The following is a 21574-nucleotide window of genomic DNA, read 5'->3' as shown; positions in this document are numbered from 1 at the left end:
GCGTTCGCAGCAGCCCGGGCCGCTCGCCGAGCTCGGAGACCGCCCGTGGGCGCGCGCGGAGGGGCCCGAAAGTTCCGCGGCGCGCGGGGCGCCGTCCTGGGAGCGCTGCCGCGGGGGGCTCGAGGTCGCGGGCAGGGCCCGGCCCGTGGGGCCCCGGGGGCCCGAGGGGGAGGGGCGCCTGGGGGTGCAGGAAGCAAACTGGCTGCCCGGGGTGCAGGAGGGGCAGGCGGTGCGCGCCGTGCAGGAGACGCACCTGGGGGCGGAGGAGGGGGCCCGGCGCGGAGGGGGCCCCCCTGAGGGGCTCAGGCCGCGGAGGCGCCGGCGGAGGCGGAGGTGGTGACGCCCAGGCCGGCTGCCCCGCGCGGAGGCGCTCCCAGGGCCGCGGCGGGCGCGCGATGTAGGGGCGCGGGGGTCGGAGCGCGGGAGCCGCCGCCCGGGATCGTCGGCGGCCGCCGCGGCCCGGACCCCAGCGAAGCTGCGTCTGCAGGGAGGCGGCCCAGGGCAGCAGGTAAGGAGAGCCCGTGGCCCTCGGCGCGAGACGCGGGGTGTGCGGAAGCGGGGGCTGCAGCTGTTGCCGGAGAGGGCGGCCCGCGCTCCGGTTTGCACCTGGCGAGGGAGGGAGGGAGGGAGCGAGCGGTTTCCAACGGCCAGACAGGACCCCTCCCCCGACAGCGGGCAGTGCCCACCGGAGTGATGGGGCATTTCCTGGAGTCTAGACTGGAGTTGAGACTTGCTGGGTGGCTGCCGGGCCTGGGCGGGAGGCCGCAGAGGAGGCAGTGCCCCCCCCCCCCCCCCCGCCCCTGTCGGTGGGGCGCCTCCAGGCCCGGGCTGGGCGGGTGCAACCAGCACAGGTCTCCTCAGGTCTTCAAAACACACTCCGTAAAAGGGAAGGGGCCCATCGCTCCGCGGGGACCTTATCTAGCAGCCCTATTAGCCACGTGACCCGGGGTGACAGGAGGGTGGTGGCTGGTGACCTGAGCACTTGAGCCTGACCTCCAGTCACACCTTCTGGTCCCAGCTGCTTAATAGCCCAGGGTCCAGGGCCAAGGGTGAGGAGGGGCAGAGGGCAGAAGTACTGGTGACGCCTCCCGCTGCTGCAGCTCTCAGGGCCCCCACCCCGAAAGCGGCGGCTGAGCATGGGGTGTCTGTGCTGCTGAGCTCTGGGCATCCTGCGTGGCCCGGAGGAGGTGGGCCCACGGCTGGGCAGTGCCGTGGCTTCTGTGCCAGTGCGGGCCAGCCCCAGCCCAGCCTAGAGGTGGGGGGTGCAGGGCTGGGGACGACCTGGCTTCTTGCTGACTCCCCCGAGGCCTGGGCGCCAGGCCTGCTCGTGCTTGGCCCGGAGGGCTTGCTTGGCCCGGTCACCCCATCCTCCTAGGGTCGCTCAGCCCTTCCCTGGCACCGGGCGGGTGCCCGCCTCAGCCTCCGCTGGGTCCTGTCTTTGACTCAGCTGCAGGAGTGGTCCCTGAGTCCCTGGCCCCCGGACCCCTGTCTGAGCCTGTGTCGTGGAAATAGCCCCCTCCTGTCGGGGCGGGCGCAGTGGCTGCGGAGCCCTAGGCCCTCAGCTGCTGGGCTGTGCTGGAGGAGCCGGTTAGTCCGCTCCTTCATGCAAACCCCAGACCGACTGTCAGCGTCGTCCCACGCCTGCCTGTCACACTGCCACCCCAAACACTCCTGCCGGAAGTTCAGCTGCTGTGTCCGCGATGCCTGGCTCCTCTGGGACGGCCAGACAGGTTCTGGCTCTCTGGCTCCAGCCGAGAGAGTGGCCTGTTCTTAACCCGCGGCGTACATCTTGATCCTATTGCAGATCAGCTTTTTTGAATTTGTGGTGGAGGAAGAGAAGCAAAGATCCGGGTTTAAACCACTTGCTAGCGTGTAACCTCCTGGGGCAAGAGAATGACTCTGGGCTTCAGTTTCTGTGCAGTGACTCCTGGTCTTTCCTGCGGTGCCCTGAGTGCAGAGGGCTCAGATCCCTTGGGGCATCTGGTGGCCGCACACGTCAGGGAGGAGGTGTCCGTGCTCCCAGACCTTGCCCTCTGCTCCCCGAGTCCATGAGTATCCTCTGCCTTGTGCTTTATTCTGGAAAACGAAGTGTTTATTCTTTCTGTTTTTAATAACAGCTTTATTGAGGCGACATGCAGTGATTAGAAAATGTTTAATAAGTTTTAATCGATGTACATATCTGGGAAACCACCACCACAATCAACATAATGAATATACCTATTATCCCCCCACCCCCACCCCGAGTTTTTTGTGTCTTTCCTTTGCTGTCCCTTTTCCCCAGACAACAGACTGGTCTGCTTTCTGTCACTCTACATTAGTTCAGATTACCTGGAATTTTATGTAAATGGAATCAGACAGCGTGTGGCTCTTTCTGCCTTGCTTTTTTTCACTCAGCATAGTCATTTTGAGATTCATTCGTGTTATGTATTTCAACAGCTCATTCTTCTTTATTGCTGAGTAACATTCCATTATATGTATATACCGCAGTCGGTCCATTTTCCTGTTGATGGGTTGTTTTAAGTGTTTGGTTATTACAAAGAATTATTGCGAACAAAGGATTATTACTGTGAACCTATGTGTAAGTTTTTCTATGGACATGTTTAACTTCTCTTAGGTAAATCCTTAGGACTGGAATTGTGAGTCATGCAGTAGGGATACATTTAACTTTTAAAGAAATTGCCAGGCTGTTTTCCAAGGTGGTTGTACTGTTTTACCATACCTGCCAGTTGTGTATGAAAGTTCTAGTTCAGGGGGGCACCTGGGTGGCTCAGTTGGTTAAGCATCTGCCCTTGGCTCAGGTCATGATCGCGGGGTCCTGGGATTGGGTGCCCATTGGGCTCCCTGCTCAGAGGAGAACCTGCTTCTTTCTCTCCTTCTGCCACTCCTCCTCTTTGTGCTCCCTCACTCTCTCTGTCAAATAAATAAAATCTTTTTAAAAAAAGAAAGTAAGCTCTAGTTCAGGGGCGCCTGGGTGGCTCAGTTGGTTAAGCTCCGTCTGCCTTCAGGTCAGGTCATGATTCCAGAGTCGTGGGCTGGGGCCCTGAGTCGGGCTCCCTGCTCCATAATGGCCTGCTTCTCCCTCTCCTTTTGCTGCTCCCCCTGCTTGTGCTGTCTCACTCTCTTAAATAAATAAATAAATAAATAAATAAATAAATAAATAAATACGTAAATAAATAAATAAACTCTTTAAAAAAGTTCTAGTTCATCCACTCTGTAAACACTTGATATGATCAGTCTCTTTAATTTTATTTATTTTTAAAGATTTTATTTATTTATTCATGAGAGACAGAGAGAGGCAGAGACACAGGCAGGGGGAGAAGCAGGCTCCATGCAGGGAGCCCCTTCCCAGGACGCTGGGATTCACGCCCTGAGCCAAAGGCAAATGCTCAACCACTGATCCACCCAGGCGTCCCAACTCTGTACCTATTAAACAGTAGCTCTCCATTCCCCCTCCACCCCAGCCCTTGGAACCACACTCTATTTTGTCTTTATGAATTTGACTTTATGAATTCTAAATACCTCATAGGAATAGAATCATACAGTATTTGTCCTTTGGTGACTGGCTTTTTTCATTTACCATACATAATATATTCAAGTTTCATCCATGTTGTAGCATGTGTTAGAATTTCCTTCTTTTTTAGGCTAATAACCCGTTGTAAAACCCATTTTAGACTAATATACCACATTTTGTTTTCTGTTCATCTGGTGGTGGTTGCTTTTACCTTTTAGCTATTGTCAGTAATGCTGCTATAAAATGGTCTTTTTTTAAAATTTCAATCTCCTGTTGTTTGCTGTTAGTATATATATAAACACAACTGATTTTTTTAAAAAGATTTTATTTATTCATTCATAGAGACAGAGAGAGAGGCAGAGACACAGGCAGAGGGAGAAGTAGGCTCCATGCAGGGAGCCCGATGTGGGAATCGATCCAGGGTCTCCAGGATCACGCCCTGGGCTGCAGGCGGCGCTAAACCGCTGCGCCACCGGGGCTGCCCAACACAACCGACTTTTGTATATTGACTTTGAATCCTACCACCTTCTAAATATATTCTAGTAGCTTTTTTGTAGTTTCCATTGGATTTTATACATAGACTGCCTTGTCATTTGCTATAAAGACAGTTTTACTTCTTCCTTCCTTTCTGATTTTTTTAAAAAGATTTTATTTATTTATTCATGAGAGACACAGAGGCAGAGTCATAGGCAGAGGGAGAAGCAGGCTCCCCAGAGGAAGCCGGATGCAGGAATAGACCCCAGGACTCTGGGATCATGACCTGAGCCAAAGGCAGACACTCAACCACTGAGCCACCCAGGTCCCCCTTCCTTTCTGATCCTTATGCCTGATAATTCTTTCTTTTTCTTGTCTAATTGCACTGGCTATATCCTCTGGTATAAGATTGAATAGAAGATAAGATTACTTGTTCCTGATCTTCAGGGGAAAACATTTAGTCTTTCACCATTATGCGTGATGTTAGCTGTAGGTTTTTAATTAAAATTTTTTAAGGATTTTATTTATTCATGAGAGACACAGAGAGACAGGCAGAGACATGGCAGAGGGAGAAGCAGGCTCCCCGCGAGGAGCCTGATGTGGGACTCGATCCTGGAACTCCGGGATCACGGCCTGAGCCGAAGGCAGATGCTCAACCACTGAGCCACCCAGGCGTCCCTGTAGATTTTTCATATGTGATCTTTATCAGGTTGAAGCAGCTCCCTCTATTCCTATTTTGCTTTTGTAAAATTTTTTTTTCTGTGATTCTAGGATTTTCTTTTACAAATTCCACTTTGTCATGATGTATTATTCTTTAAATGCATTGTTGGATTCTCTTTGCTAGAGAATTTAAGAATTTTGCACTTATTTTATTTTATTTTATTTAAATTCAATTAGTTAACATATAATGAATCATTAGTTTCAGGTGTAGAGTTCAGTAATTTATCAGTTGCATAAAACACCCAGTGCTCCTTATATCATGCGCTCTCTTTAATGTCCACTCTCCCACCGCCTCTCCAGCAACTCCCAGTTTGTTTCCATAGTTAACAGTGCATCTATGTTTATGAGGACAGTTTTCTTATACTGTCTATAGGATTCATAATATACTTCTTTAACTTATAGTCTGCCTTCAAATATAAATACCTATCCTTTAATAATAATAGTAGTATAAATAGATAATGGTATAAAAACCTATATTTTTATTTCTCTTCACTGTTTTTGCTATTCTGGTCAAAAATTACTCTTATACATGTTGTAAACCTACACTATACTGATCTTTTTTTTGTTTACACAGTCAATTTATCTTTTGAAATAATCTAAATAGGGCAGCCTGGTGACTCAGCGGTTTAGCGCCGCCTTCAGCCCAGGGCCTGATCCTGGAGACCCGGGATCGTGTCCCACATTGGGCTCCCTACATGGAGCCTGCTTCTCCCTCTGCCTGTGTCTCTGCCTCTCTCTCTGTGCCTCTCATGCATAAATAAATAAAATCTTAAAAAAAAAAAATCTAAATAATAAAAAAAATCTTAACTATTTACCCATATAGTTATTTCTAGTGCTTCATTTCTTTTTTTTTTTTTATTTATTCATGATAGAGAGAGAGAGAGAGAGGCAGAGACACAGGCAGAGGGAGAAGAAGGCTTCCCGCAGGGAGCCCCATGTGGGACTCGATGCTGGAACTCTGGGATCACTAGGATCACACCCTGAACCAAAAGCAGATGCTCCACTGCTGAGCCACCCTGGTGTCCCAATTACACTCTTTTTAAAAGTATATTTTTAGGTGCGCCTGGGTGGCTTAGTCAGTTAAGCATTGGACTCTTGATCTCAGCTCAGGTCTTGATCTCTGGGTCATGAATTTAAGCCCTGCACTGGGCTCCCCACTGGGCATGGAGCCAACTTTAAAAAAGAAAAAAAAAAAAACATATACAGACACACCTATTTTTTAATAGTAATACAGTTTTATAGTAATAATTTTAGTGATTTTTAAATGTTTCATTATTTTATGTCCTTGTCTGCTGATTCTGACATTTGTGTCAGGTTTAGGTTGGTTTTGTTTTTTTTTTTTTTGTTTGTTTGTTTGTTTGTTTTAATTTATGATAGTCACAGAGAGAGAGAGAGAGAGAGGCAGAGACATAAGCAGAGGGAGAAGCAGGCTCCATGCACCGGGAGCCCGACGTGGGATTCGATCCTGGGTCTCCAGGATCCCGCCCTGGGCCAAAGGCAGGCAGTAAACTGCTGCGCCACCCAGGGATCCCTCTAGGTTGGTTTTGATTAATTGCTTTATCTCCTCATTATGGGTCACAGTTCTGGCTTTTTTGCATGCTTAATAATTTTTTAGTGGATGCCAGACAGTGTAAATTTTACCTGATTTCTTTGCTAGGTGCTTTTTGTATTTCTGTAACTATTTCTGAGCTTTATTCTAGGATGCAGTGAGTAGGAAACAGTTTCATTATCTTAGGCTTTGTTTTTAAGACTTGTTAGGTAGTACCAGAACTATGCTCAATGTAGGGCTACTAATTCTCCTGCCGAAGCAAGACCCATCTCTGAATTCTACCCAATGCCTAGCTTTTCCCATTTGGTGGAAACAGGCATTTTTCTCAGGCCTGTGAGCACCAGGCATTATTGCTAATCCAGATAGTTATTTTCCCCAGCCTTGGGTAATTTCTGCACATTCACTTGATGATTACTGTTTAGTTAAATACTTGAAGAAAAAAAAAAAAAACACTTGAGGAGTCCCTTTACAGACTGTGGTACTCTTTTCTCTGATGCTCTGTTCTGTGAACTCTGCCCCCTTGAGACTCCCCAGACTCTCGGCTCTATTTCCTCAATTTGTGTAGTCTTCTGGGGTCTGACTGGTTCCCTTTTCTGTGCTGTAGCTTGGAAACTCAACCATAGGGCTGACTTCTTGTGATAGGTGTCACTGTCTTTTGTTCCCTGATATCTTGTGTCTTCAAAACCATTTTGTATATTTTGTCCATCTTCTGTTGTTGTTGTTGGAGTCAGGAGAGTAAATCTGATCCTCGTTATTCCATCGTGGCCAAGATGAGAATTTGAGTTTATTTCCCTCATTGCCACCCTTCTGATTTTTCAGTCTGTCCACTCTAGAAGTGTCTCATTTTCCTTTCTGTCTACTCTCTATGTTTATATTGTTATGGTGTAGTAAACTGTAATGAATTTTCTTGTCCTGCACAATTTTTTGTTCTCCCTGGAGTTGCTTTTGTTTGCTTAGCTTTCTGCGCATCTTTTAATTAGCCAAATTCCAGTAGCTGTCTACATTTCTCAAGATGTCAATTCCATTAGGTGTTCTATCAAACGTACTTTTCTGAAGAAGTCTCCTTCAGAGCCTTGTGCCCTGCAGCAACATGGTCTGGTTGCTTTCTATCACAGATGCTTAGCTGTCCTCTCGGCACCTCCTTTCAGCATTTTGAGCATCTCCTTCACTGCTCTTCTGTGTTGGATCTCCTGTGTGCATGTCTTCCCCTTTGTTGGTTTACTCTTTGGTTTTGGTAGAGTCTGTCCTTTAGTAGCTTCCTGAGAGTGAAGGGCGTATGGATGGGAGATTATTTGGAGACCTTGCCAGCCTGATACTCAATCAGCTGAATATAAAGATCTAGGTTGGAAATTGCTTTCCTTTGGCATCTTGAAGCTATTGCTTTTAGGTTCTAGAGTTAACACTGAAGCCTGAAGTCACTCCATATCCTGTGTGGGACCTGTGCGGTACCCTCTACCTTGCTCTGGAGTGTGTAAGATCTTCTCTTTCTCGCCAGTATTCTGTTTCCTAGTGATTTCCTAATTATTTGGCTCACTGTGGGTCTGTTTTTATATTGTGCTGTATGCTCAGTGAACCCTTTTAGTTAGGAAACTTGTAGTTCAGGTCTGGGAAGTTTTCTTGTATTATTTTGGTCTTTTTCCTCCCTCATTCCCCCCTCCCCCAAGCTCCTTTTGTTTAGATATTGGACGTTCTTACACTGATCATCTGGATTTCTTTTTTTTTTTTTTTCTCCTGTTTGCCATCTTTTGTCTTTTGCTCTTTATTTTGGAAGACCTGGACTTTATGCTCCATCCCTTCTATTGTAATTTTAGCAATTTTGATAGCAGTAAATTTCTAATATTATTATTATTATTATTTTAATTTATTCATGAGAGACACAAAGGGGACGGGCAGAGAGGCAGAGACACAGGCAGAGGGAGAAGCAGGCTCCATGCAGGGAGCCTGATGTGGGACTCCATCTTGGGACTCCAGGATCACGCCCTGGGCTGAAGGCGGCGCTAAACCGCTGAGCCACCCAGGCTGCCCGATATTATTTTATTTTTAAAGATTTTGTTTCTTTATTTGACAGAAAGAGAGCACAAGCAGGGGGAGTGGAGCAGGAGAGAGAGAGAAAGAGAGGGAGAAGCAGGCTTCTGGCTGAGCAGGGAACCCAAATGTGGGGCTCAAACTCAGGACTCTGAGATCATGACCCTGAGCCAAAGGCAGATGCTTAGCCGAATGAGCCACCCAGGCACCTCTCTATTGATGTGATTTTGTACCCCATGTGTGGCAAGGATGAAATAGACACAAAACTCCTAAATTCAGCTTTAGTAATAGAAACATTGGGAAAATGAATTAGGACTTTTGATAGGGAAATACCCACATTTCACTAAAACAAACGAAAAAACCCCCAAAAAACTCCTCCCTAAAAGGGCTTAACCTGATAGTTTTAAGGTCCGGAGTAAAAAAGAAATTAGGAAGGTTGAGATAAGTGTGAGCATCTAATAAGGAGAATATTCTCAGAATGAATTGCTTGGGAATTCATTGGAATGATTTCTCCATCCACTGACATTAGTGGGACTTAGAATTGAGAGGCATCGTGAGTATAAGTAGTCCCAGAGACTGATGTTCATGATGAGAAGGGCCTTCTGCAAAGTGGTCAGTGTCAACAATGGGAGAGAATATGTGAGAACAGGACTGTTTTGGCCAGGTCAAGTGATTGGCATGATTCCAGGCTTTCTCCAGAGCAGTGGTTCTCAACTCCAGTCTGGATTCATCTGAAGAGGCTTTAAAGATACGACGCGTCAGTCTCACCTCGGCCAAGTTGATTAGAACCTCAGCGAGTGGGGCCTACACGTTGACACTCCCCTAGCTCCGAGGATTTTAATGCATCGCCAGTGCACAGAGCACTTCCTGAAGGTCCTTGCTTTATAAAGGTCTACTGGACCAACACGTGTCACTTGGGAGCTTGTTAGAAATGGAGACTCTTAGGCCCTACCCCATGTCCGTGGAATCTGAATCTGCATTTTAACAAGATCCCAGGTGATCTGTATTTGCATTAAAGCTTGAGAATCACTACCTCATCTATCCATTAACATATTTATGAATGAGACCTGCTGTGGGCCAGACTCTGCTGGGTGGGGTGGGGATGGATCTGTTGAATTTTGTCTGTCACCTACTGTGTTTGTGATCTTTCTCCCTAATAATGTCTTGTGCTTATTTTGTGGATACAAAATCTTATCTCTCTGAATATATATTAATGAGTATTTTTTGTCTTAAGTTTCCCTCATAGTTGGTTTCCCCTTGGTTGCTTTTTTCTTTGTATTTTGCATTCTCTCTTCCATGTTAGAGGCTTGCCTTGGGTGTCTGGTAATTTTGTGTTATCTGTTTGCAGCCAAAGGGTAAGAAACTACAGTACTGGATAGACTTGTCGATGGAGCTTCTTTGTGTGGTGACCTGGGATGGGCCATTTGTTGGGAACTCCTGGTGTCGGTATCTTTATATCTTTCTTGGCCTGGTCAGAGTCATCAGACAAGATAGTCTTATCTCCTACCAAGAGGTGGAAGCTTGGCTTCATGTTCCAGGAGCAAGTAGAGGAGGGAATTGGGATGTCAACATCTAGGTGTGCTTTCTTTGTTTAGGATAGAGCACACACCTCCCTCCTCCCCCAGCATTCCCTGCCCCCCATTCTCCAAACCCACAGTCCAGTTGAGAGGTCCCATTTATCCCTTCTAGGGAAATCCCTGGCTTTTGCAGGGTGGTAGAGGGATAGCCACCCAATAGGGAAGGAGTCTAAGGGGGTCTTATGGCTTCTTAAATAGCTTTTAAGTAATACTCTATATTTTTAGCACTTCTCTGCCACCACTTCTTGTATAGATTTTTGGGGCTTCCATTTCCCAGGCCATTTGAGGATTCTCTGGGGTCAGTCAGCTGCTTCTCCTCTTGGGAGTTAATGATTTTTCTCAAGTCTGCTCCCTCTTGTCACTGGCCCATCTGCTTTCCAACTTCCAAAGTTTTGTTGTAGTTCTTCTTCCCATCCTAGAGACTTCTGCCATTCAAAAAATTTCTCTTAGGAACGCCTGGGTGGCTCAGCGTGTGAGCATTTGCCTTTGACTCAGGGTGTGATCCCAGAGTCCCACATCGGGCTCCCTGCATGGAGCCTCCTTCTCCCTCTGCCTGGGCCTCTACAGCTCACTTGTTCTCTCTGTCTCGAATGAATGAATGAATGAATGAATGAATGAATGAATGAAAAAATCTTTTAAAAACAAAACAAAAAATTTCTCTTAAAATTTTTTTTTCTTAAAAAAAAATTTTTTTTTCTTTTTAATATTGTAGTTTGGTGGAGTTTCGGGAAGGAGTGGAACTGTGTATGTGTGTGTGCAATCTGCTGTCTTTTCCGGGAACCTTTATCCTTTCTTTAAACTTCCTCACAGAATCCCTGAAGTCATTCAGTTTGTATTTAATGATAAGACCCCAGCTCTGCCCTCCATGGACCTGCATATATGAGCCAAGAAATTCAATGTGCAGTTGTATACGGGCTGAGTCCTGGCTTTCTGTCTTACTCTCTGCAGGACCCTGGTCACCTTTCCAAACTTCAGTTTTCTCACCTGTAAAACGGGGATCATGCGGGATAGTAAGGGGAGGTTTTTAAGCAGTCAGTGAAGATAAAGCTGTTATATTTATTTATTTTTTTTAAAGATTTTTAAAAAATTTATTCATGAGAGACACACACAGAGACAGAGACAGAGACGTAGGCAAAGGGAGAAGCAGGCTCCATGCAGGGAGCCCAATGTGGGACTCGATCCCGGGACTCCAGGATCACCGGAGGACTCCTGGGGACTCCAGGACCTGAGCCGAAGGCAGACACTCAACCGCTGAGCCACCCAGGCGTCCCAAGCTTTTTTTTTTTTTTGAAGTAGGTTCCACACCTAGCGTGGAGCCCATCTCAGGGCTTGAACCCATGACCCTGAGATCAAGACCTGAGCTGAGATCAAGAGTCTGATGCTTAACCCACTGAACTGCCCAGCCCCCCCGCCCCCCCCCCCATCTCCCTCTCCTCCCAGCCCTAATAAAGCTTTTAAAGAACCCGGCTGGCTCAGTCAGTAGAGCATGTGATGCTTGATCTTGAGGTCTTGAGTCTGAGCCCCATTTTGGGTGTAGAGCTCACTAAAAATGAATCAATGAATGAATTTTTAAAAACCCGTTGCTTTCTACTAAAAAAAAAAAAAAAAAAAAAAAAAGAACCTGCCCATAGTGTCTTCTTGAGGACCCAGACTATAAGTTCTCCTTCCTATGTCCCCAGAACCGCAGCACAGGGGGAGCACATCGTAGGTACGTGGTGAGCGACTGGGGACGGGGTTGGCGCGAGAGTTTTGGCCTGGTCTCTTCCTTCAGCAGCGGGGCCTTCTGGGAGCCCCGGAGCCGAGGGCTGCGGCTGGGCGTGAGAGCCCCGGGTCCTTCCTGTCTCTGCTTGTCGCCCATGTGCTGTGCCTGCTCTCTGGCCCCTTACCTTTTGCTCGTCCCTGACCTTGGCACAGCTGCCCCGCTCTGGCTGGAAGAGGATCACCGCCCCTCCGAGCCGTCGATCTCCTCCAGTTCCAGACAGGCGCTCTGTAAGTGTGTTGCGCCAGGCAAGTCCCTTCCCCTTTTAGGGTTTCAGTTTCTTTATTGCTAAAATGGATAGGCAGGATATAGTGGGTGGCGAGTGGTCCAACATTTCTTTCACTCCAGTTTCAGACCCTTCCTCTCCTGGGCCCTGCAGCCTGTCCTGCCGCGGAAGTTGCTAGCTCCTGGGGTCTGGTGTAGACATGGTCTAGAGGGGATGAGCAGTCCCTCTTGCAGAATCCGTGCTCCACCAGTCACAGCTCTGGCTTCTCTCCCCACCCCACCGCCAGCCTCAACAATAGGCCCCTTCAGCTCTAGGTTCTTGCTGAAGGGGTGGGGGTGGGGTGAGGCCTGAGCCAGCAGGCAGGAGACCAGCCGGGCAGCCCCTGCCCAGCCCTGGAAGAGCTCTGGGAGTGGCTGGTGGGGGAGCTGGGCTGCCTCCTTCCTCCCTTCCCGGGAGGCTCTGCATCACTGAGTGCTGTGATGATGCCTGGGCCAGAGGATTGGCAAGAGGCAGCTCTCCGCAGTGCCCTGCATCCCAGGCCTGGCACCAAGGCATGCCTGGTGTGCGTGTGCACAAAACCCAGACAGCTGCTGGAATTTATCCTCTGCCACACACGAGTGGTGCTTTGTTGGTGGGAGGAATGCCCGGGAATGTGTTGGGGCTCTCGGCGTCCTGTCTCTGGGTGTCAGGGTTGGCATGCCAGTCTTGAGCTGCGGGATCATGAAACGGCAACAGAATATATTCAGGACCAGCTTGGTGCATGTGGGGCGGTGTGGAGTTCAGTGTGGGTCTGTGTAGTGGTGTTTCGTTAAGATTCTTGCCTCTCTTCTCTGAAGTCACACCTCCCCCGCTGGAGTCGAAGAAGATGAGGCGTAGCAGGTCCCATATCTGACCTGGTCCCCTGCTTCTGTGCCCGGCCTTCCCCACCTTGTCCCTCCCTCACGCCCCTTGGTGAGGCTGGGATGCCTGACAAAACTGGACTTCCTTCGCTTCAAAGCTGTGGTGTCTGTCCTCCAGCTCTCCCTGCGGGGTCCGGTGAGACGCAGCCTCTGCAGAAGCCGCCCTCGAGGGCTCCGTCGGTCTCAGGGACTGGCCGGGTCCTCCCGGGTGCTGAAACGGCTTTGTGGGGACAAAGTAGCTTAGTGGCTCTGGGACAGGAGTGGCTGTAATGAGATTGGCAGCCCCTCTTTCCACAAAGGTGCTTGCTTTCTGGATTAGAAATACTGGGAGCAAAGCCCGGGTGGGTGGAGGCAGGGAGGCAGTGAGCTTATTCCTGGTGTCCGCTGGGAGTAGGCAACCCTCCTTTCTCCAGTGTCCGTCTGATGGGTTTGAAGTCCTGTTAGCAAACTCTCTTGACCAACTACCTTGCCAGCTTCTGGCTTCAAACTGGCAGATAAAAACAGATAGTTACAAGATACAAACCACAGTAGAGGTTTGCTTATAGAACTCTCTCCGTAGAATTCTATATTAATACGGATTGTTATAAGAATAGTGACCCTTTATGGATCAGATCGTGATGGATTATTAATTTTTAAATTCATTTGGCTATTTTCCACATACACTATACTGTAGTTGACTTTTTTTTTTTTTAAAGATTTTATTTACTTATTTGACAGATAGTGAGAGCCAGTGAGCACAAGCAGGGGGAATGGCAGAGGGAGAGGGAGTAGCAGGCTCGCCACTGAGCAGGGAGCCCGATTCAGGGCTTGATCCCCAGACCCTGGGATACAATCGACCTGAGCCGAAGGCTGATGCTTAACTGACTGAGCCACCAGGTGCCCCTATAGTGGACTCTTTTTAAAAAATATTTTATTTATTTATCTGAGAGAGAACAAGCAGGGGGAAAGGGCAGAGGAAGAGGGAGAAGCAGGCTCCTCACTGAGCAGAGAGCCCAACATGCTCGATCGCAGGACCCTGGGATCATGACCTGAGTCGAAGGCAGATGCTTAACTGACTGAGCCACCCAGCACCCCTGTAGCTGACTCTTGAACAACATTGGGGTTATAGGTGCTGACCCTTCTCGCACAGTTGAAAAATCTGCATATAACTTTTGACTCCCCGAAAACTTAACTACTGATGGCCTCTATTGACCGGAAAACTTAAACAACTTAAGATAAATATGTGCAATCACTTAGCACATATTTTATATGTTATATGTATTATATACTGTAGTCTTACAACTCTAAACTGGAGAAAAGAAAATACATTTCCAGTACCATACAGTGTTTACTGAAAAAAATCCATGTATAAGTGGACCTGTACTATTCAAACCCAAGAGTTAGCTGTATTATGTTTTATACCATTCCTCTTTTCAAATATTATTTTAACAGTAATATGGGAAGCATGTCAAAAATAACCATTTAGGGGTAGGAAATGGCAGTTTACAGAGGAGATGACATGGATCTTGAGGAATGTGTAGAGTTTTCATCATGTAGAACAAAAGAAGGACCATCACAAAGGGGATCGCTCAGAGACATTAAAACTAAAGAAGGGAGTATATTTAGGGAAGGGCAAGTATCTGATTTGGTTGGAACATGGAGTCATTTGAAGAAAATGATAAGGTGTGGAGGTGGACAAATAGGCAAGGAGTGGGTCCTGAAGGGCCTTGTATTTGGTTTATTGAGGAGTTACAGAAGGATATAAGCAGGGGAGCGACTTCGGATACAATAATAGCAATAGGGGGCTGTGGGCCGGGTGCTGTGCTAAGTGTGCCGTTCATGATCTCATTGAATCTGCACTCTGTGAAGGAGGTGCTGTTTATTCCCATTTTACAGATAAGGAAATTGTGTCATAGAAGTTAAGTCATAAAAAAAACAAACAAAAAAACAAAAAAAAAAGAAGTTAAGTCATTTGCCCAAAAGTTGCCCAACTAGGAAGTGTCAAAGCCAAGATTTCAACTCAGGTCTGTCTGATTCTTTTTTTTTTTTTTTTTTTTTTGTTAAGATTATATTTATTTACTCATGAGAGACACAGAGAGAGGCAGAGACACAGAGAGGGAGAAGCAGTCTCCCTCCCTGTGGGGAGCCCGAAGTGGGACTTGATCCCGGGACCCCAGGGTCATGCCCTGAGCTAAAGGCAGAGACTCAACTGCTGAGCCACCCAGGCATCTCTTTTCTTTTCTTTTCTTTTCTTTTCTTTTCTTTTCTTTTCTTTTCTTTTCTTTTCTTTTCTTTTCTTTTCTTTTCTCTTTTCTTTCTCTTTTCTTTCTCTTTTCTTTTCTTCTTTTTTTTTTAAGACTTTACATCCGTCTGATTCTTGATCCCATTGGTATTGATGGGAGGAATGATGAGGAGGCAGAAACAAGATTTTGTGGCCTGCCCAGTGGGGAAGGTAGGAAGTTACAGTTGGGGGGAGGCCCTGGGGTGAGGTTTCTAGCCTGGGTGGCCCATGTTGGCTTGTGATATTTTTGGTCAGGATCTAGGAGCCTGTGTGAGCTAGCTTTAAGGGGATGATGACAAGCTCAGTTTGGATATAACAGAATTTGTGGTACCCATGCATCCTCCTGGTGGAACTGTCCTGGAAATGTCTGCAAACATGGGCCTAGAGCTTCAGGAGGTCAGAGATGGAGACCGACGGCACGGGATAATTGGAGCCCTGCGAGGAGAGGAAGGGACGCTCAGCAGAGCATCCACTGGGAAGAGAAGGAAGGGAGAGTTAGAAGTCTTCGGAAAATATCCGCAGCTACGGCGAAGGGAGAAGAGGCTGCAGGGCTGGACTTGGGGCCTGTGGGCCTGGCACCACTGAGCCAGTCCGCCTCAGCTTTGCCTCTCCTCAGAACTGCAGCTTGCCCAACTCTCCTGGAAGGGGTTGGGCCCCTGTGTCCTGGAGATGGAGAGGGTGTGGACAGCCATGCTGCACGTCTGAATCACTCCTGTCTCTGTTGGCCTCAGGCCAGCCTCCTCCCCAGACCAGTGTGATGTCAGATCTGGACTGACCTGAAGGCGTGGGGTTACCTGGTGCAGTTCCCTCTGCGATGAGGTCCCAAGGGGAACCAGCCTGGCTTCTGTCCAGAAGCTTGGGGCCTGCGTACAGAGGGGTGAGTTGAGGCTGTGTGGGCTTGGCAGGGCTGGCATGTGGAGGCAAGATAATCCTCTGGCCGGGGGAGGAACTTTAAGGCCCCCCCCCCCCTTCCACAGTGTGTTGTTTTCCCTCCAGGGCTTACAGAAGAGGGGACGGCAGGGATGGGAGGGGGCTGCATGGAGGGGGCAGGCTTGGAGGTGAGGTTGGCATATACTCCCAAGAATACGGTAGATTGTTTTGGAAAAATCTCTTGGCCGGAAATTACATGTCATGTCTGCTCCTCAGTGTGGATTTGTCACTTCACTGATGCTGCCGGAGAGGCTGGGGGAGGGGAGTGGACAGCCGAGAGGAGCTGGTTCCTGGCCACTCCCAGCTCCCTGTAGAGATGGGGGTTCTAGACCAGAGGGGTACACATGGAGGGCAGGTTCCCTCCAAATCCCAGAGGCAGTCTGGATCCTGCAGCTATCTTATAGCAGGATGGCATTAGGAAGCAGGGGGGTTATGGGTGGGGGAGGGAAGAAGAAAACGGAGGGAGGAATGGTTTGGATCACACCCTTCATCCAGCCAGGGGAAGAATGGATGGGCCTGATATTTTCAGCTTTTTTTCCCCTCTAACTTTGGGTTAGTATAGTCTCCTGACTTTGGGTTCTTGCAGCCTCCCACAAAACTAGTTTCTGCTCTAGCTGGGGTAAGATGCCCAGGAACTTCTGCCGGGAATAGATGCTCTGCCTGGCAGGGTCAGCCGCCCCCACCCTGCTCCCCGGGGGTCAGCCCCCCGCAGCATGCTTCAGGATGGAGAAGGAGCCCGTGAGGAGCGTGAGCCTTAGAGAAACTCACCTATAGCCTCCTGGGGGCTCTTTCCTCGGTCTTGAGGTTGAGTTTTTTGGGGGGGATGGTGGGGGGGGCAGGTGTCCCCACAGCATCTCTGTCCTCCTCTGCCTCAGCCCTGGAAGGGGAGGGTTCCCTGAGCTCAGCCCTAAATACCTGGTACTAAGGAGTCCGAGGATGCTTCAGATGCCAGCAGAATGAGCGGGTGGGGGGGCCCGTGGGGCCCTCAGGGCTGGAGGAGACGAGGAGCCCCTGCGGTGGGGCTTCCTCGGCCGGAGCTGCGCGCAGGGCCCCGCGTGGGCACGTGTTGGGGCACCTCCCCCGGGAGCCGGAGGGCAGCCCCGCCCTGAGCCCCCCGCACCTAGCCCGGGCAGCCCGGGGATGCGGGGGAGGCCGCTGTCGAGGTCGGGCTGGGGCGGCGGGGGCGTGGCTTTCCGCGGCGGGGGCGTGGCTGGGGCGGTGGGGGCGGGGCTTCCGCGCGGGGCGGGGCCTGTTCCCGGGCCGAGGAGGGCGGGGCGAGCCGCGGGGAGCCCGGCAGGTGGGCGGCCGGCGGGGGGCGCGGGCTCGCTGCGGAGCGGAGCGGAGGCGGCCAGGTGCGGGCAGGTGGGCCGGGTGGGCCGGGTGGGGGCCGAGGCGCCAGGCCCCGCGGGGTGGGGAGGGGTCTCGGTCCAGGCGGGATGGATGCGGTGCGTCTTAGGCGGTCTCCGTGGACCTCCGCCGGGACGGGGGTGGGGGGGGGGGGCCTGCTGAGTCCGGGGGCCTGACTGGGGGCAGTGGGGTCCGGGGGGTGGCCCGGGGGCCGAGGGGAGCCCTGGCCCCGCGGTCGTGGAGGTGCGGCGGCCCGGGCCTCCCCGGGGCTCAGCGGGCGGGGGGGCGGCCCCGGGGGACCCCATCGTCGGTGCAGGCCCCGGGGACCCCCGGGCTGACCCTGGGGGGGCGTCTAGCAGCCCCAGCCTCCCCCTCCCCCCCAGGATGCTGGAGGCCGGGCCTCCCAGGACGCAGGGCGGTGACGCCGCGGGGCGCGGGAGGGGGCGCGGGAGGGCCCTGCCCCTGCCAGGCCGAGGCCCGGGTGGGTGCCCCGGGGCGAGATCCGCGCAGCTGCGCCTGCTGGGGGTGAGGAGGGCCCGCAGGTAACGGGAGGAGCTGGGGGGGGGCAGGCAGGCGCCCGGGCCCCACACCCATCACCTGCCCGGGAGCACAGGGCCCAGCCCGCAGAGCCCCAGGCCTCCCGGGGTGAGGGGTGCCCGCCCCTGGGCCCCGGCCAGACCCGGGGGGGCGATCTGGGGTGAGGAGGGCTGCGGGTGTGTGCGTGTGCAGGGTGCGCGGCCAGTCAGCGGGGCCACCTGCCTCGGTGTCCCTGGGTTCCCTGGGACCCACTTACACTGCAGCCCTCCGCGGGAGCCCCCAGGAGTGGCGCCAGGATTTGCTTCGGTGTTTTAGGGGCGCTGCGGCCTCGGCCTCCCGGCGCTCTTGCTCACTTGAGAATGTGCACATTAACCTAAATGTCCTTGTTTGCTTTAGAGAAAAATCCCTGCATTCATGGGGCCGCTTCCCTTCTTGGAGATCGAGCACTTTCTCTCTTGGTCAGCAGAGGGCGGCAGCTGACAGGGCAAAGGGGGGCAGAAAAGGTGGAGGCTGTTTTCTAGGGCGAGCAGAAGGGGTCCTAGAACTGGCCTGAGCTCCCACCTCTGACCGGGCTTTGCTTTTCCTGGATTGCTGAGCAAGCTGCTGAGGCTTGTTCCTATGCAACGTCTTAGGGGAAGAGTCCGGCATAGGGTTTTGATGGACTTGGGGCTCGTCTTTTGGGGGCAGCCAGAAATTTTAATCTGGCTGTTCTGATCCAGCAGCCCCCGTCTTACAGCAGAGGAAGTAATTTTTCCTTAAATTGTTCCCTAGAGTTGGGTCCCTGGGGCTCCTTAGAGGGTGGGGTCTGGTGGGAAATAGGCAGTAGGTTTCCCTGAGCCATGGGCATTGTCTGGCAGTGTTTGGGGGAAGAGTCACTTCCAGGGTGACCTCAGCCTGACTTCATCTTGTCCATTAGCTCTGACCCCAGCCTCAGACCGTGATTCACTGGACCAACAGGAGGCAGTACCTGGCGGGCGCCACAGGCTTTGGGCGGTGGATGACATGGGGCTGGGAGTGTCATCCCCCTGCCAGGGGGCCGTGGGGTCAGAGCAGGAAATGGCTGACCTTTCAGGTGACCACCTCTCTGCTAGGATGTTCGAGCACTAACAGAGGTCCTGGAAAGAGAGCCTAAGATGCTGGCTCCCCAAACTCTCACCCAGCTGCCTGCCCCCCACCTCCCCCCCCCCCCACCAGCTGGGGTTCCCGGAGCCAGTAGCCAGCTGGATAGGGACAAGAGAGCAGTGTACGTACTAGACGCGGGCTCCCCGGGCATGGCTGCGGAGGGGGGAGGGGTTGCCGAGGGAGACTGCGAGGACTTCCTGCAGCTGTCAGGTGTGTCTGGGGGCCGCAGTGAGGGGGGTGTAAGAGCAGCTGGCACTCTTGAGGAGGGGCAGAGGGATCATTTGTCAGCTGCAGGAACATGGGGGGCTTATGGGGGCTTGATGGAGTGTCTCTAGTTCCTTTAGCTGAGGCTGTTGTCTGTGGGTGGGGGTGCTATATGAGAAACCTCCTATATAGCCTGGAACCCTATTGTTTTGGGGTGGGGGCATCCCAGCAGAGAGTAGGGGCATATTTGTTTGTTTTGAGGGGGCTTTGGATCTTAGCCAGCTGGTCTGGGGGAGGAGGCACCCTGGATGTTGCGGGCAGTGTGAGGCAACCCCAGGGGAGGGGGTGGAGATTCCTCACCCCCCCAACCCCCCTCGCTCTTGGCCGGACTGTCCCACTCTGGCAGGCTGCCGGCCTCCTATTTCCGTCGGGCACCAGGGTAACAGGGCCACATTAGGGCCTGAGCCAGGAGACGCCCAGCCAAGGCTGGGACTTGGAGATGGGGGAGGGTCTCTGAAGGGTCTGCCTCCGGGGCCCAGGAATGACTGACTGGGGCCGAGGCCCCCAACTCAGGCTGTGTTCTGGCCCCCACGGCCCCAGACAAGCCCATATGGGAGTCTGTACCCCTCTTTGTACGGTGCTGCTCGATTCCCATAGCCCCCACCCTAAAATCCCAGGAGTTGTCTGCAGCTATGGGGGCTGGGGTGGAAGCCAGAGACAGGGGGCCTTGTGTATGGGGAGACAGGGGGGCCAGCGCGGGTGGCTGGGAGGAAGAGTCCCCCTATTCCCGCCACCCTCTTGGCAGTGATTCAGAAAGGTCCTTTTTCAGCCAGTGTCAGAGCTGCTCAGCTGGGGAGGGAGGGAGGAGGGCGGGCGGGCGGTCAGGCGGGGGAGCCAGGGAGTAGGGCTGAGCTGTGACCACTGCGCTGAAGAGCAGTCGGAGCAGCAGGACGGGGGACCGGCCGCAGCCAGCCCCCAGCCCCCAGCCCCCAGCCCCCAGCCCGAGGGGAGCTAACCTGCCCCTGCCAGACTAGCCAGCTGGGGAAACAGCTGTGCAGCCGGGAAAAGGGGCCCACCCTGTTTTCCTGCCCCACTCCGCACCCCTGTGTGGGATTTGGGGGACTCCTGGGGCCGACCTCTGGTCAGCTTCCATTCTGGGCAGGACCCTGAGCTCAGGAGCTAAAGCCCCTGCTCCCCCCCCTTGGGCCAGAGCCCCAGCGCCGGGGCCGGGGGTCCAGCTCCGTGGAGATGCCCGCAGCTCGTCGGTTCCCTGGCCTAGAGCTCTCCTTCCCTCTCCTGGCCAGACTGCGGCGCCGCCTGTACACAGTGAGTGAGGCCGGGGTGCGGGTAGGACTGGCTGGGGCTGGGGTCGGCCCCTGGAGCCAGCGGGTCACTGGGGGGCAGAGTGTGGGACTGGGAGGGGCTGAGGGCTTGAGGGGGGCGCTGGGCTCCGGGCCTCTGCCCTGGACTGCTGCAGCCTGGTTGGGACGGGACGCCGTCCGGCGCCGCGGCAGACACAGGTGGGGACCGCGGCCGGGGCCCCCCAGCCGGGGACTGAGCGGAGGGGCATGCGGTGCGTGCCCTGTGCTTCCGGGCCAGCGAGGCCTGGTGAGGAGGGGACGGGGAGTGGGGGGGCGGGGGCTTGTCCAGGGTCACCCTGGGACTGGCGGGGGGCAGGACTGAGGGCCTGGTGGCTTTTCGCTGCGGTCCCAGTGTTCCCAGTTCCCCGCACACCCCCACGCAGAGCAGCCCTGTCCCTGGGGCTGGGGGGAGTGTCCAGCTGGGCAGGCAGGGCTGTTCCCGGTGTCTTGGCGAAAAGAACCAGGCCACTCTGTGCTTTCTGAGCGGCGTCAGGGGAAGGGCTCCGGGTCTGGTGTCCGCGCAGTCCCCGCACCCAGGGCATGGCCCTCGGCTCTTGTTGGGAGCACCCGGGGGTGGGAGTGGGGAGCCTGGCGCCCTGAGACTTGGACACGGGGCAGGAAGAGGAGGGGGTCTCTAGGCTGCTGGCCCTGCTGGCAGGCCGCGCCCTGGGGCACGCAGGGGGTGCCGTGGTGGTGGGAGTGGCGGCGGCAGACGCGCAGCCTGGGTCGGTGATTTTCACGGTGCACCTTTGGGGCCGCCTTCTGGAAAGCAGCGACGTCCTGTCCACACTCCTTTGTGTGTGACAGCTACTGTCGTTGAGGATAAGTGAGTGACTACAGCTAACTGCTTAGACTCGTGCCTGGCATATGGTAAATACAGTCGAAGCCTTAGGGCGATTGTTTTTCTTCTCAAGTAAAATTAATAGAAATATAACCTTCTTGCCGTGTGTGTATATTGTCAGTCACCGGGATGTCACCTGTAGTTGAAAGGAGAAGTGAGGGCAGCCCCGGTGGCGCAGCGGTTTAGCGCTGCCTGCATCCCGGGGTGTGATCCTGGAGGCCCGGGATCGAGT

At 52.7% G+C, this 21574-nt stretch overlaps 1 protein-coding gene across 15 annotated transcripts in view; it reads left to right on the top strand.

Moving 5' to 3' along the window:
* Positions 1-388: 388 nt before the first annotated feature.
* Positions 389-21574, top strand: part of TNK2 (tyrosine kinase non receptor 2) — a 42419-nt gene continuing 21233 nt past the window's right edge. For 5 of the 15 annotated variants that reach the window (XM_038583122.1, XM_038583126.1, XM_038583125.1 and 2 more), the window contains exon 1: positions 20062-20466. In XM_038583122.1, the coding sequence (XP_038439050.1) occupies positions 20389-20466 (78 nt within the window). In that variant the 5' untranslated portion in view covers positions 20062-20388. Of the gene's footprint in view, positions 509-11585; positions 11846-15724; positions 15878-17226; positions 17283-20061; positions 20467-21574 lie in introns of those variants that run through there. The other 10 variants (XM_038583114.1, XM_038583124.1, XM_038583118.1 and 7 more) reach the window with 7 other exon arrangements.

Source organism: Canis lupus, chromosome 33 (assembly GCF_011100685.1).
Source record: "Canis lupus familiaris isolate Mischka breed German Shepherd chromosome 33, alternate assembly UU_Cfam_GSD_1.0, whole genome shotgun sequence".
Lineage (NCBI taxonomy): Eukaryota > Metazoa > Chordata > Mammalia > Carnivora > Canidae > Canis > Canis lupus.
The sequence above is the reverse complement of the archived record's forward strand: the minus strand, read 5'-3'. Positions and strand labels throughout refer to the sequence as shown.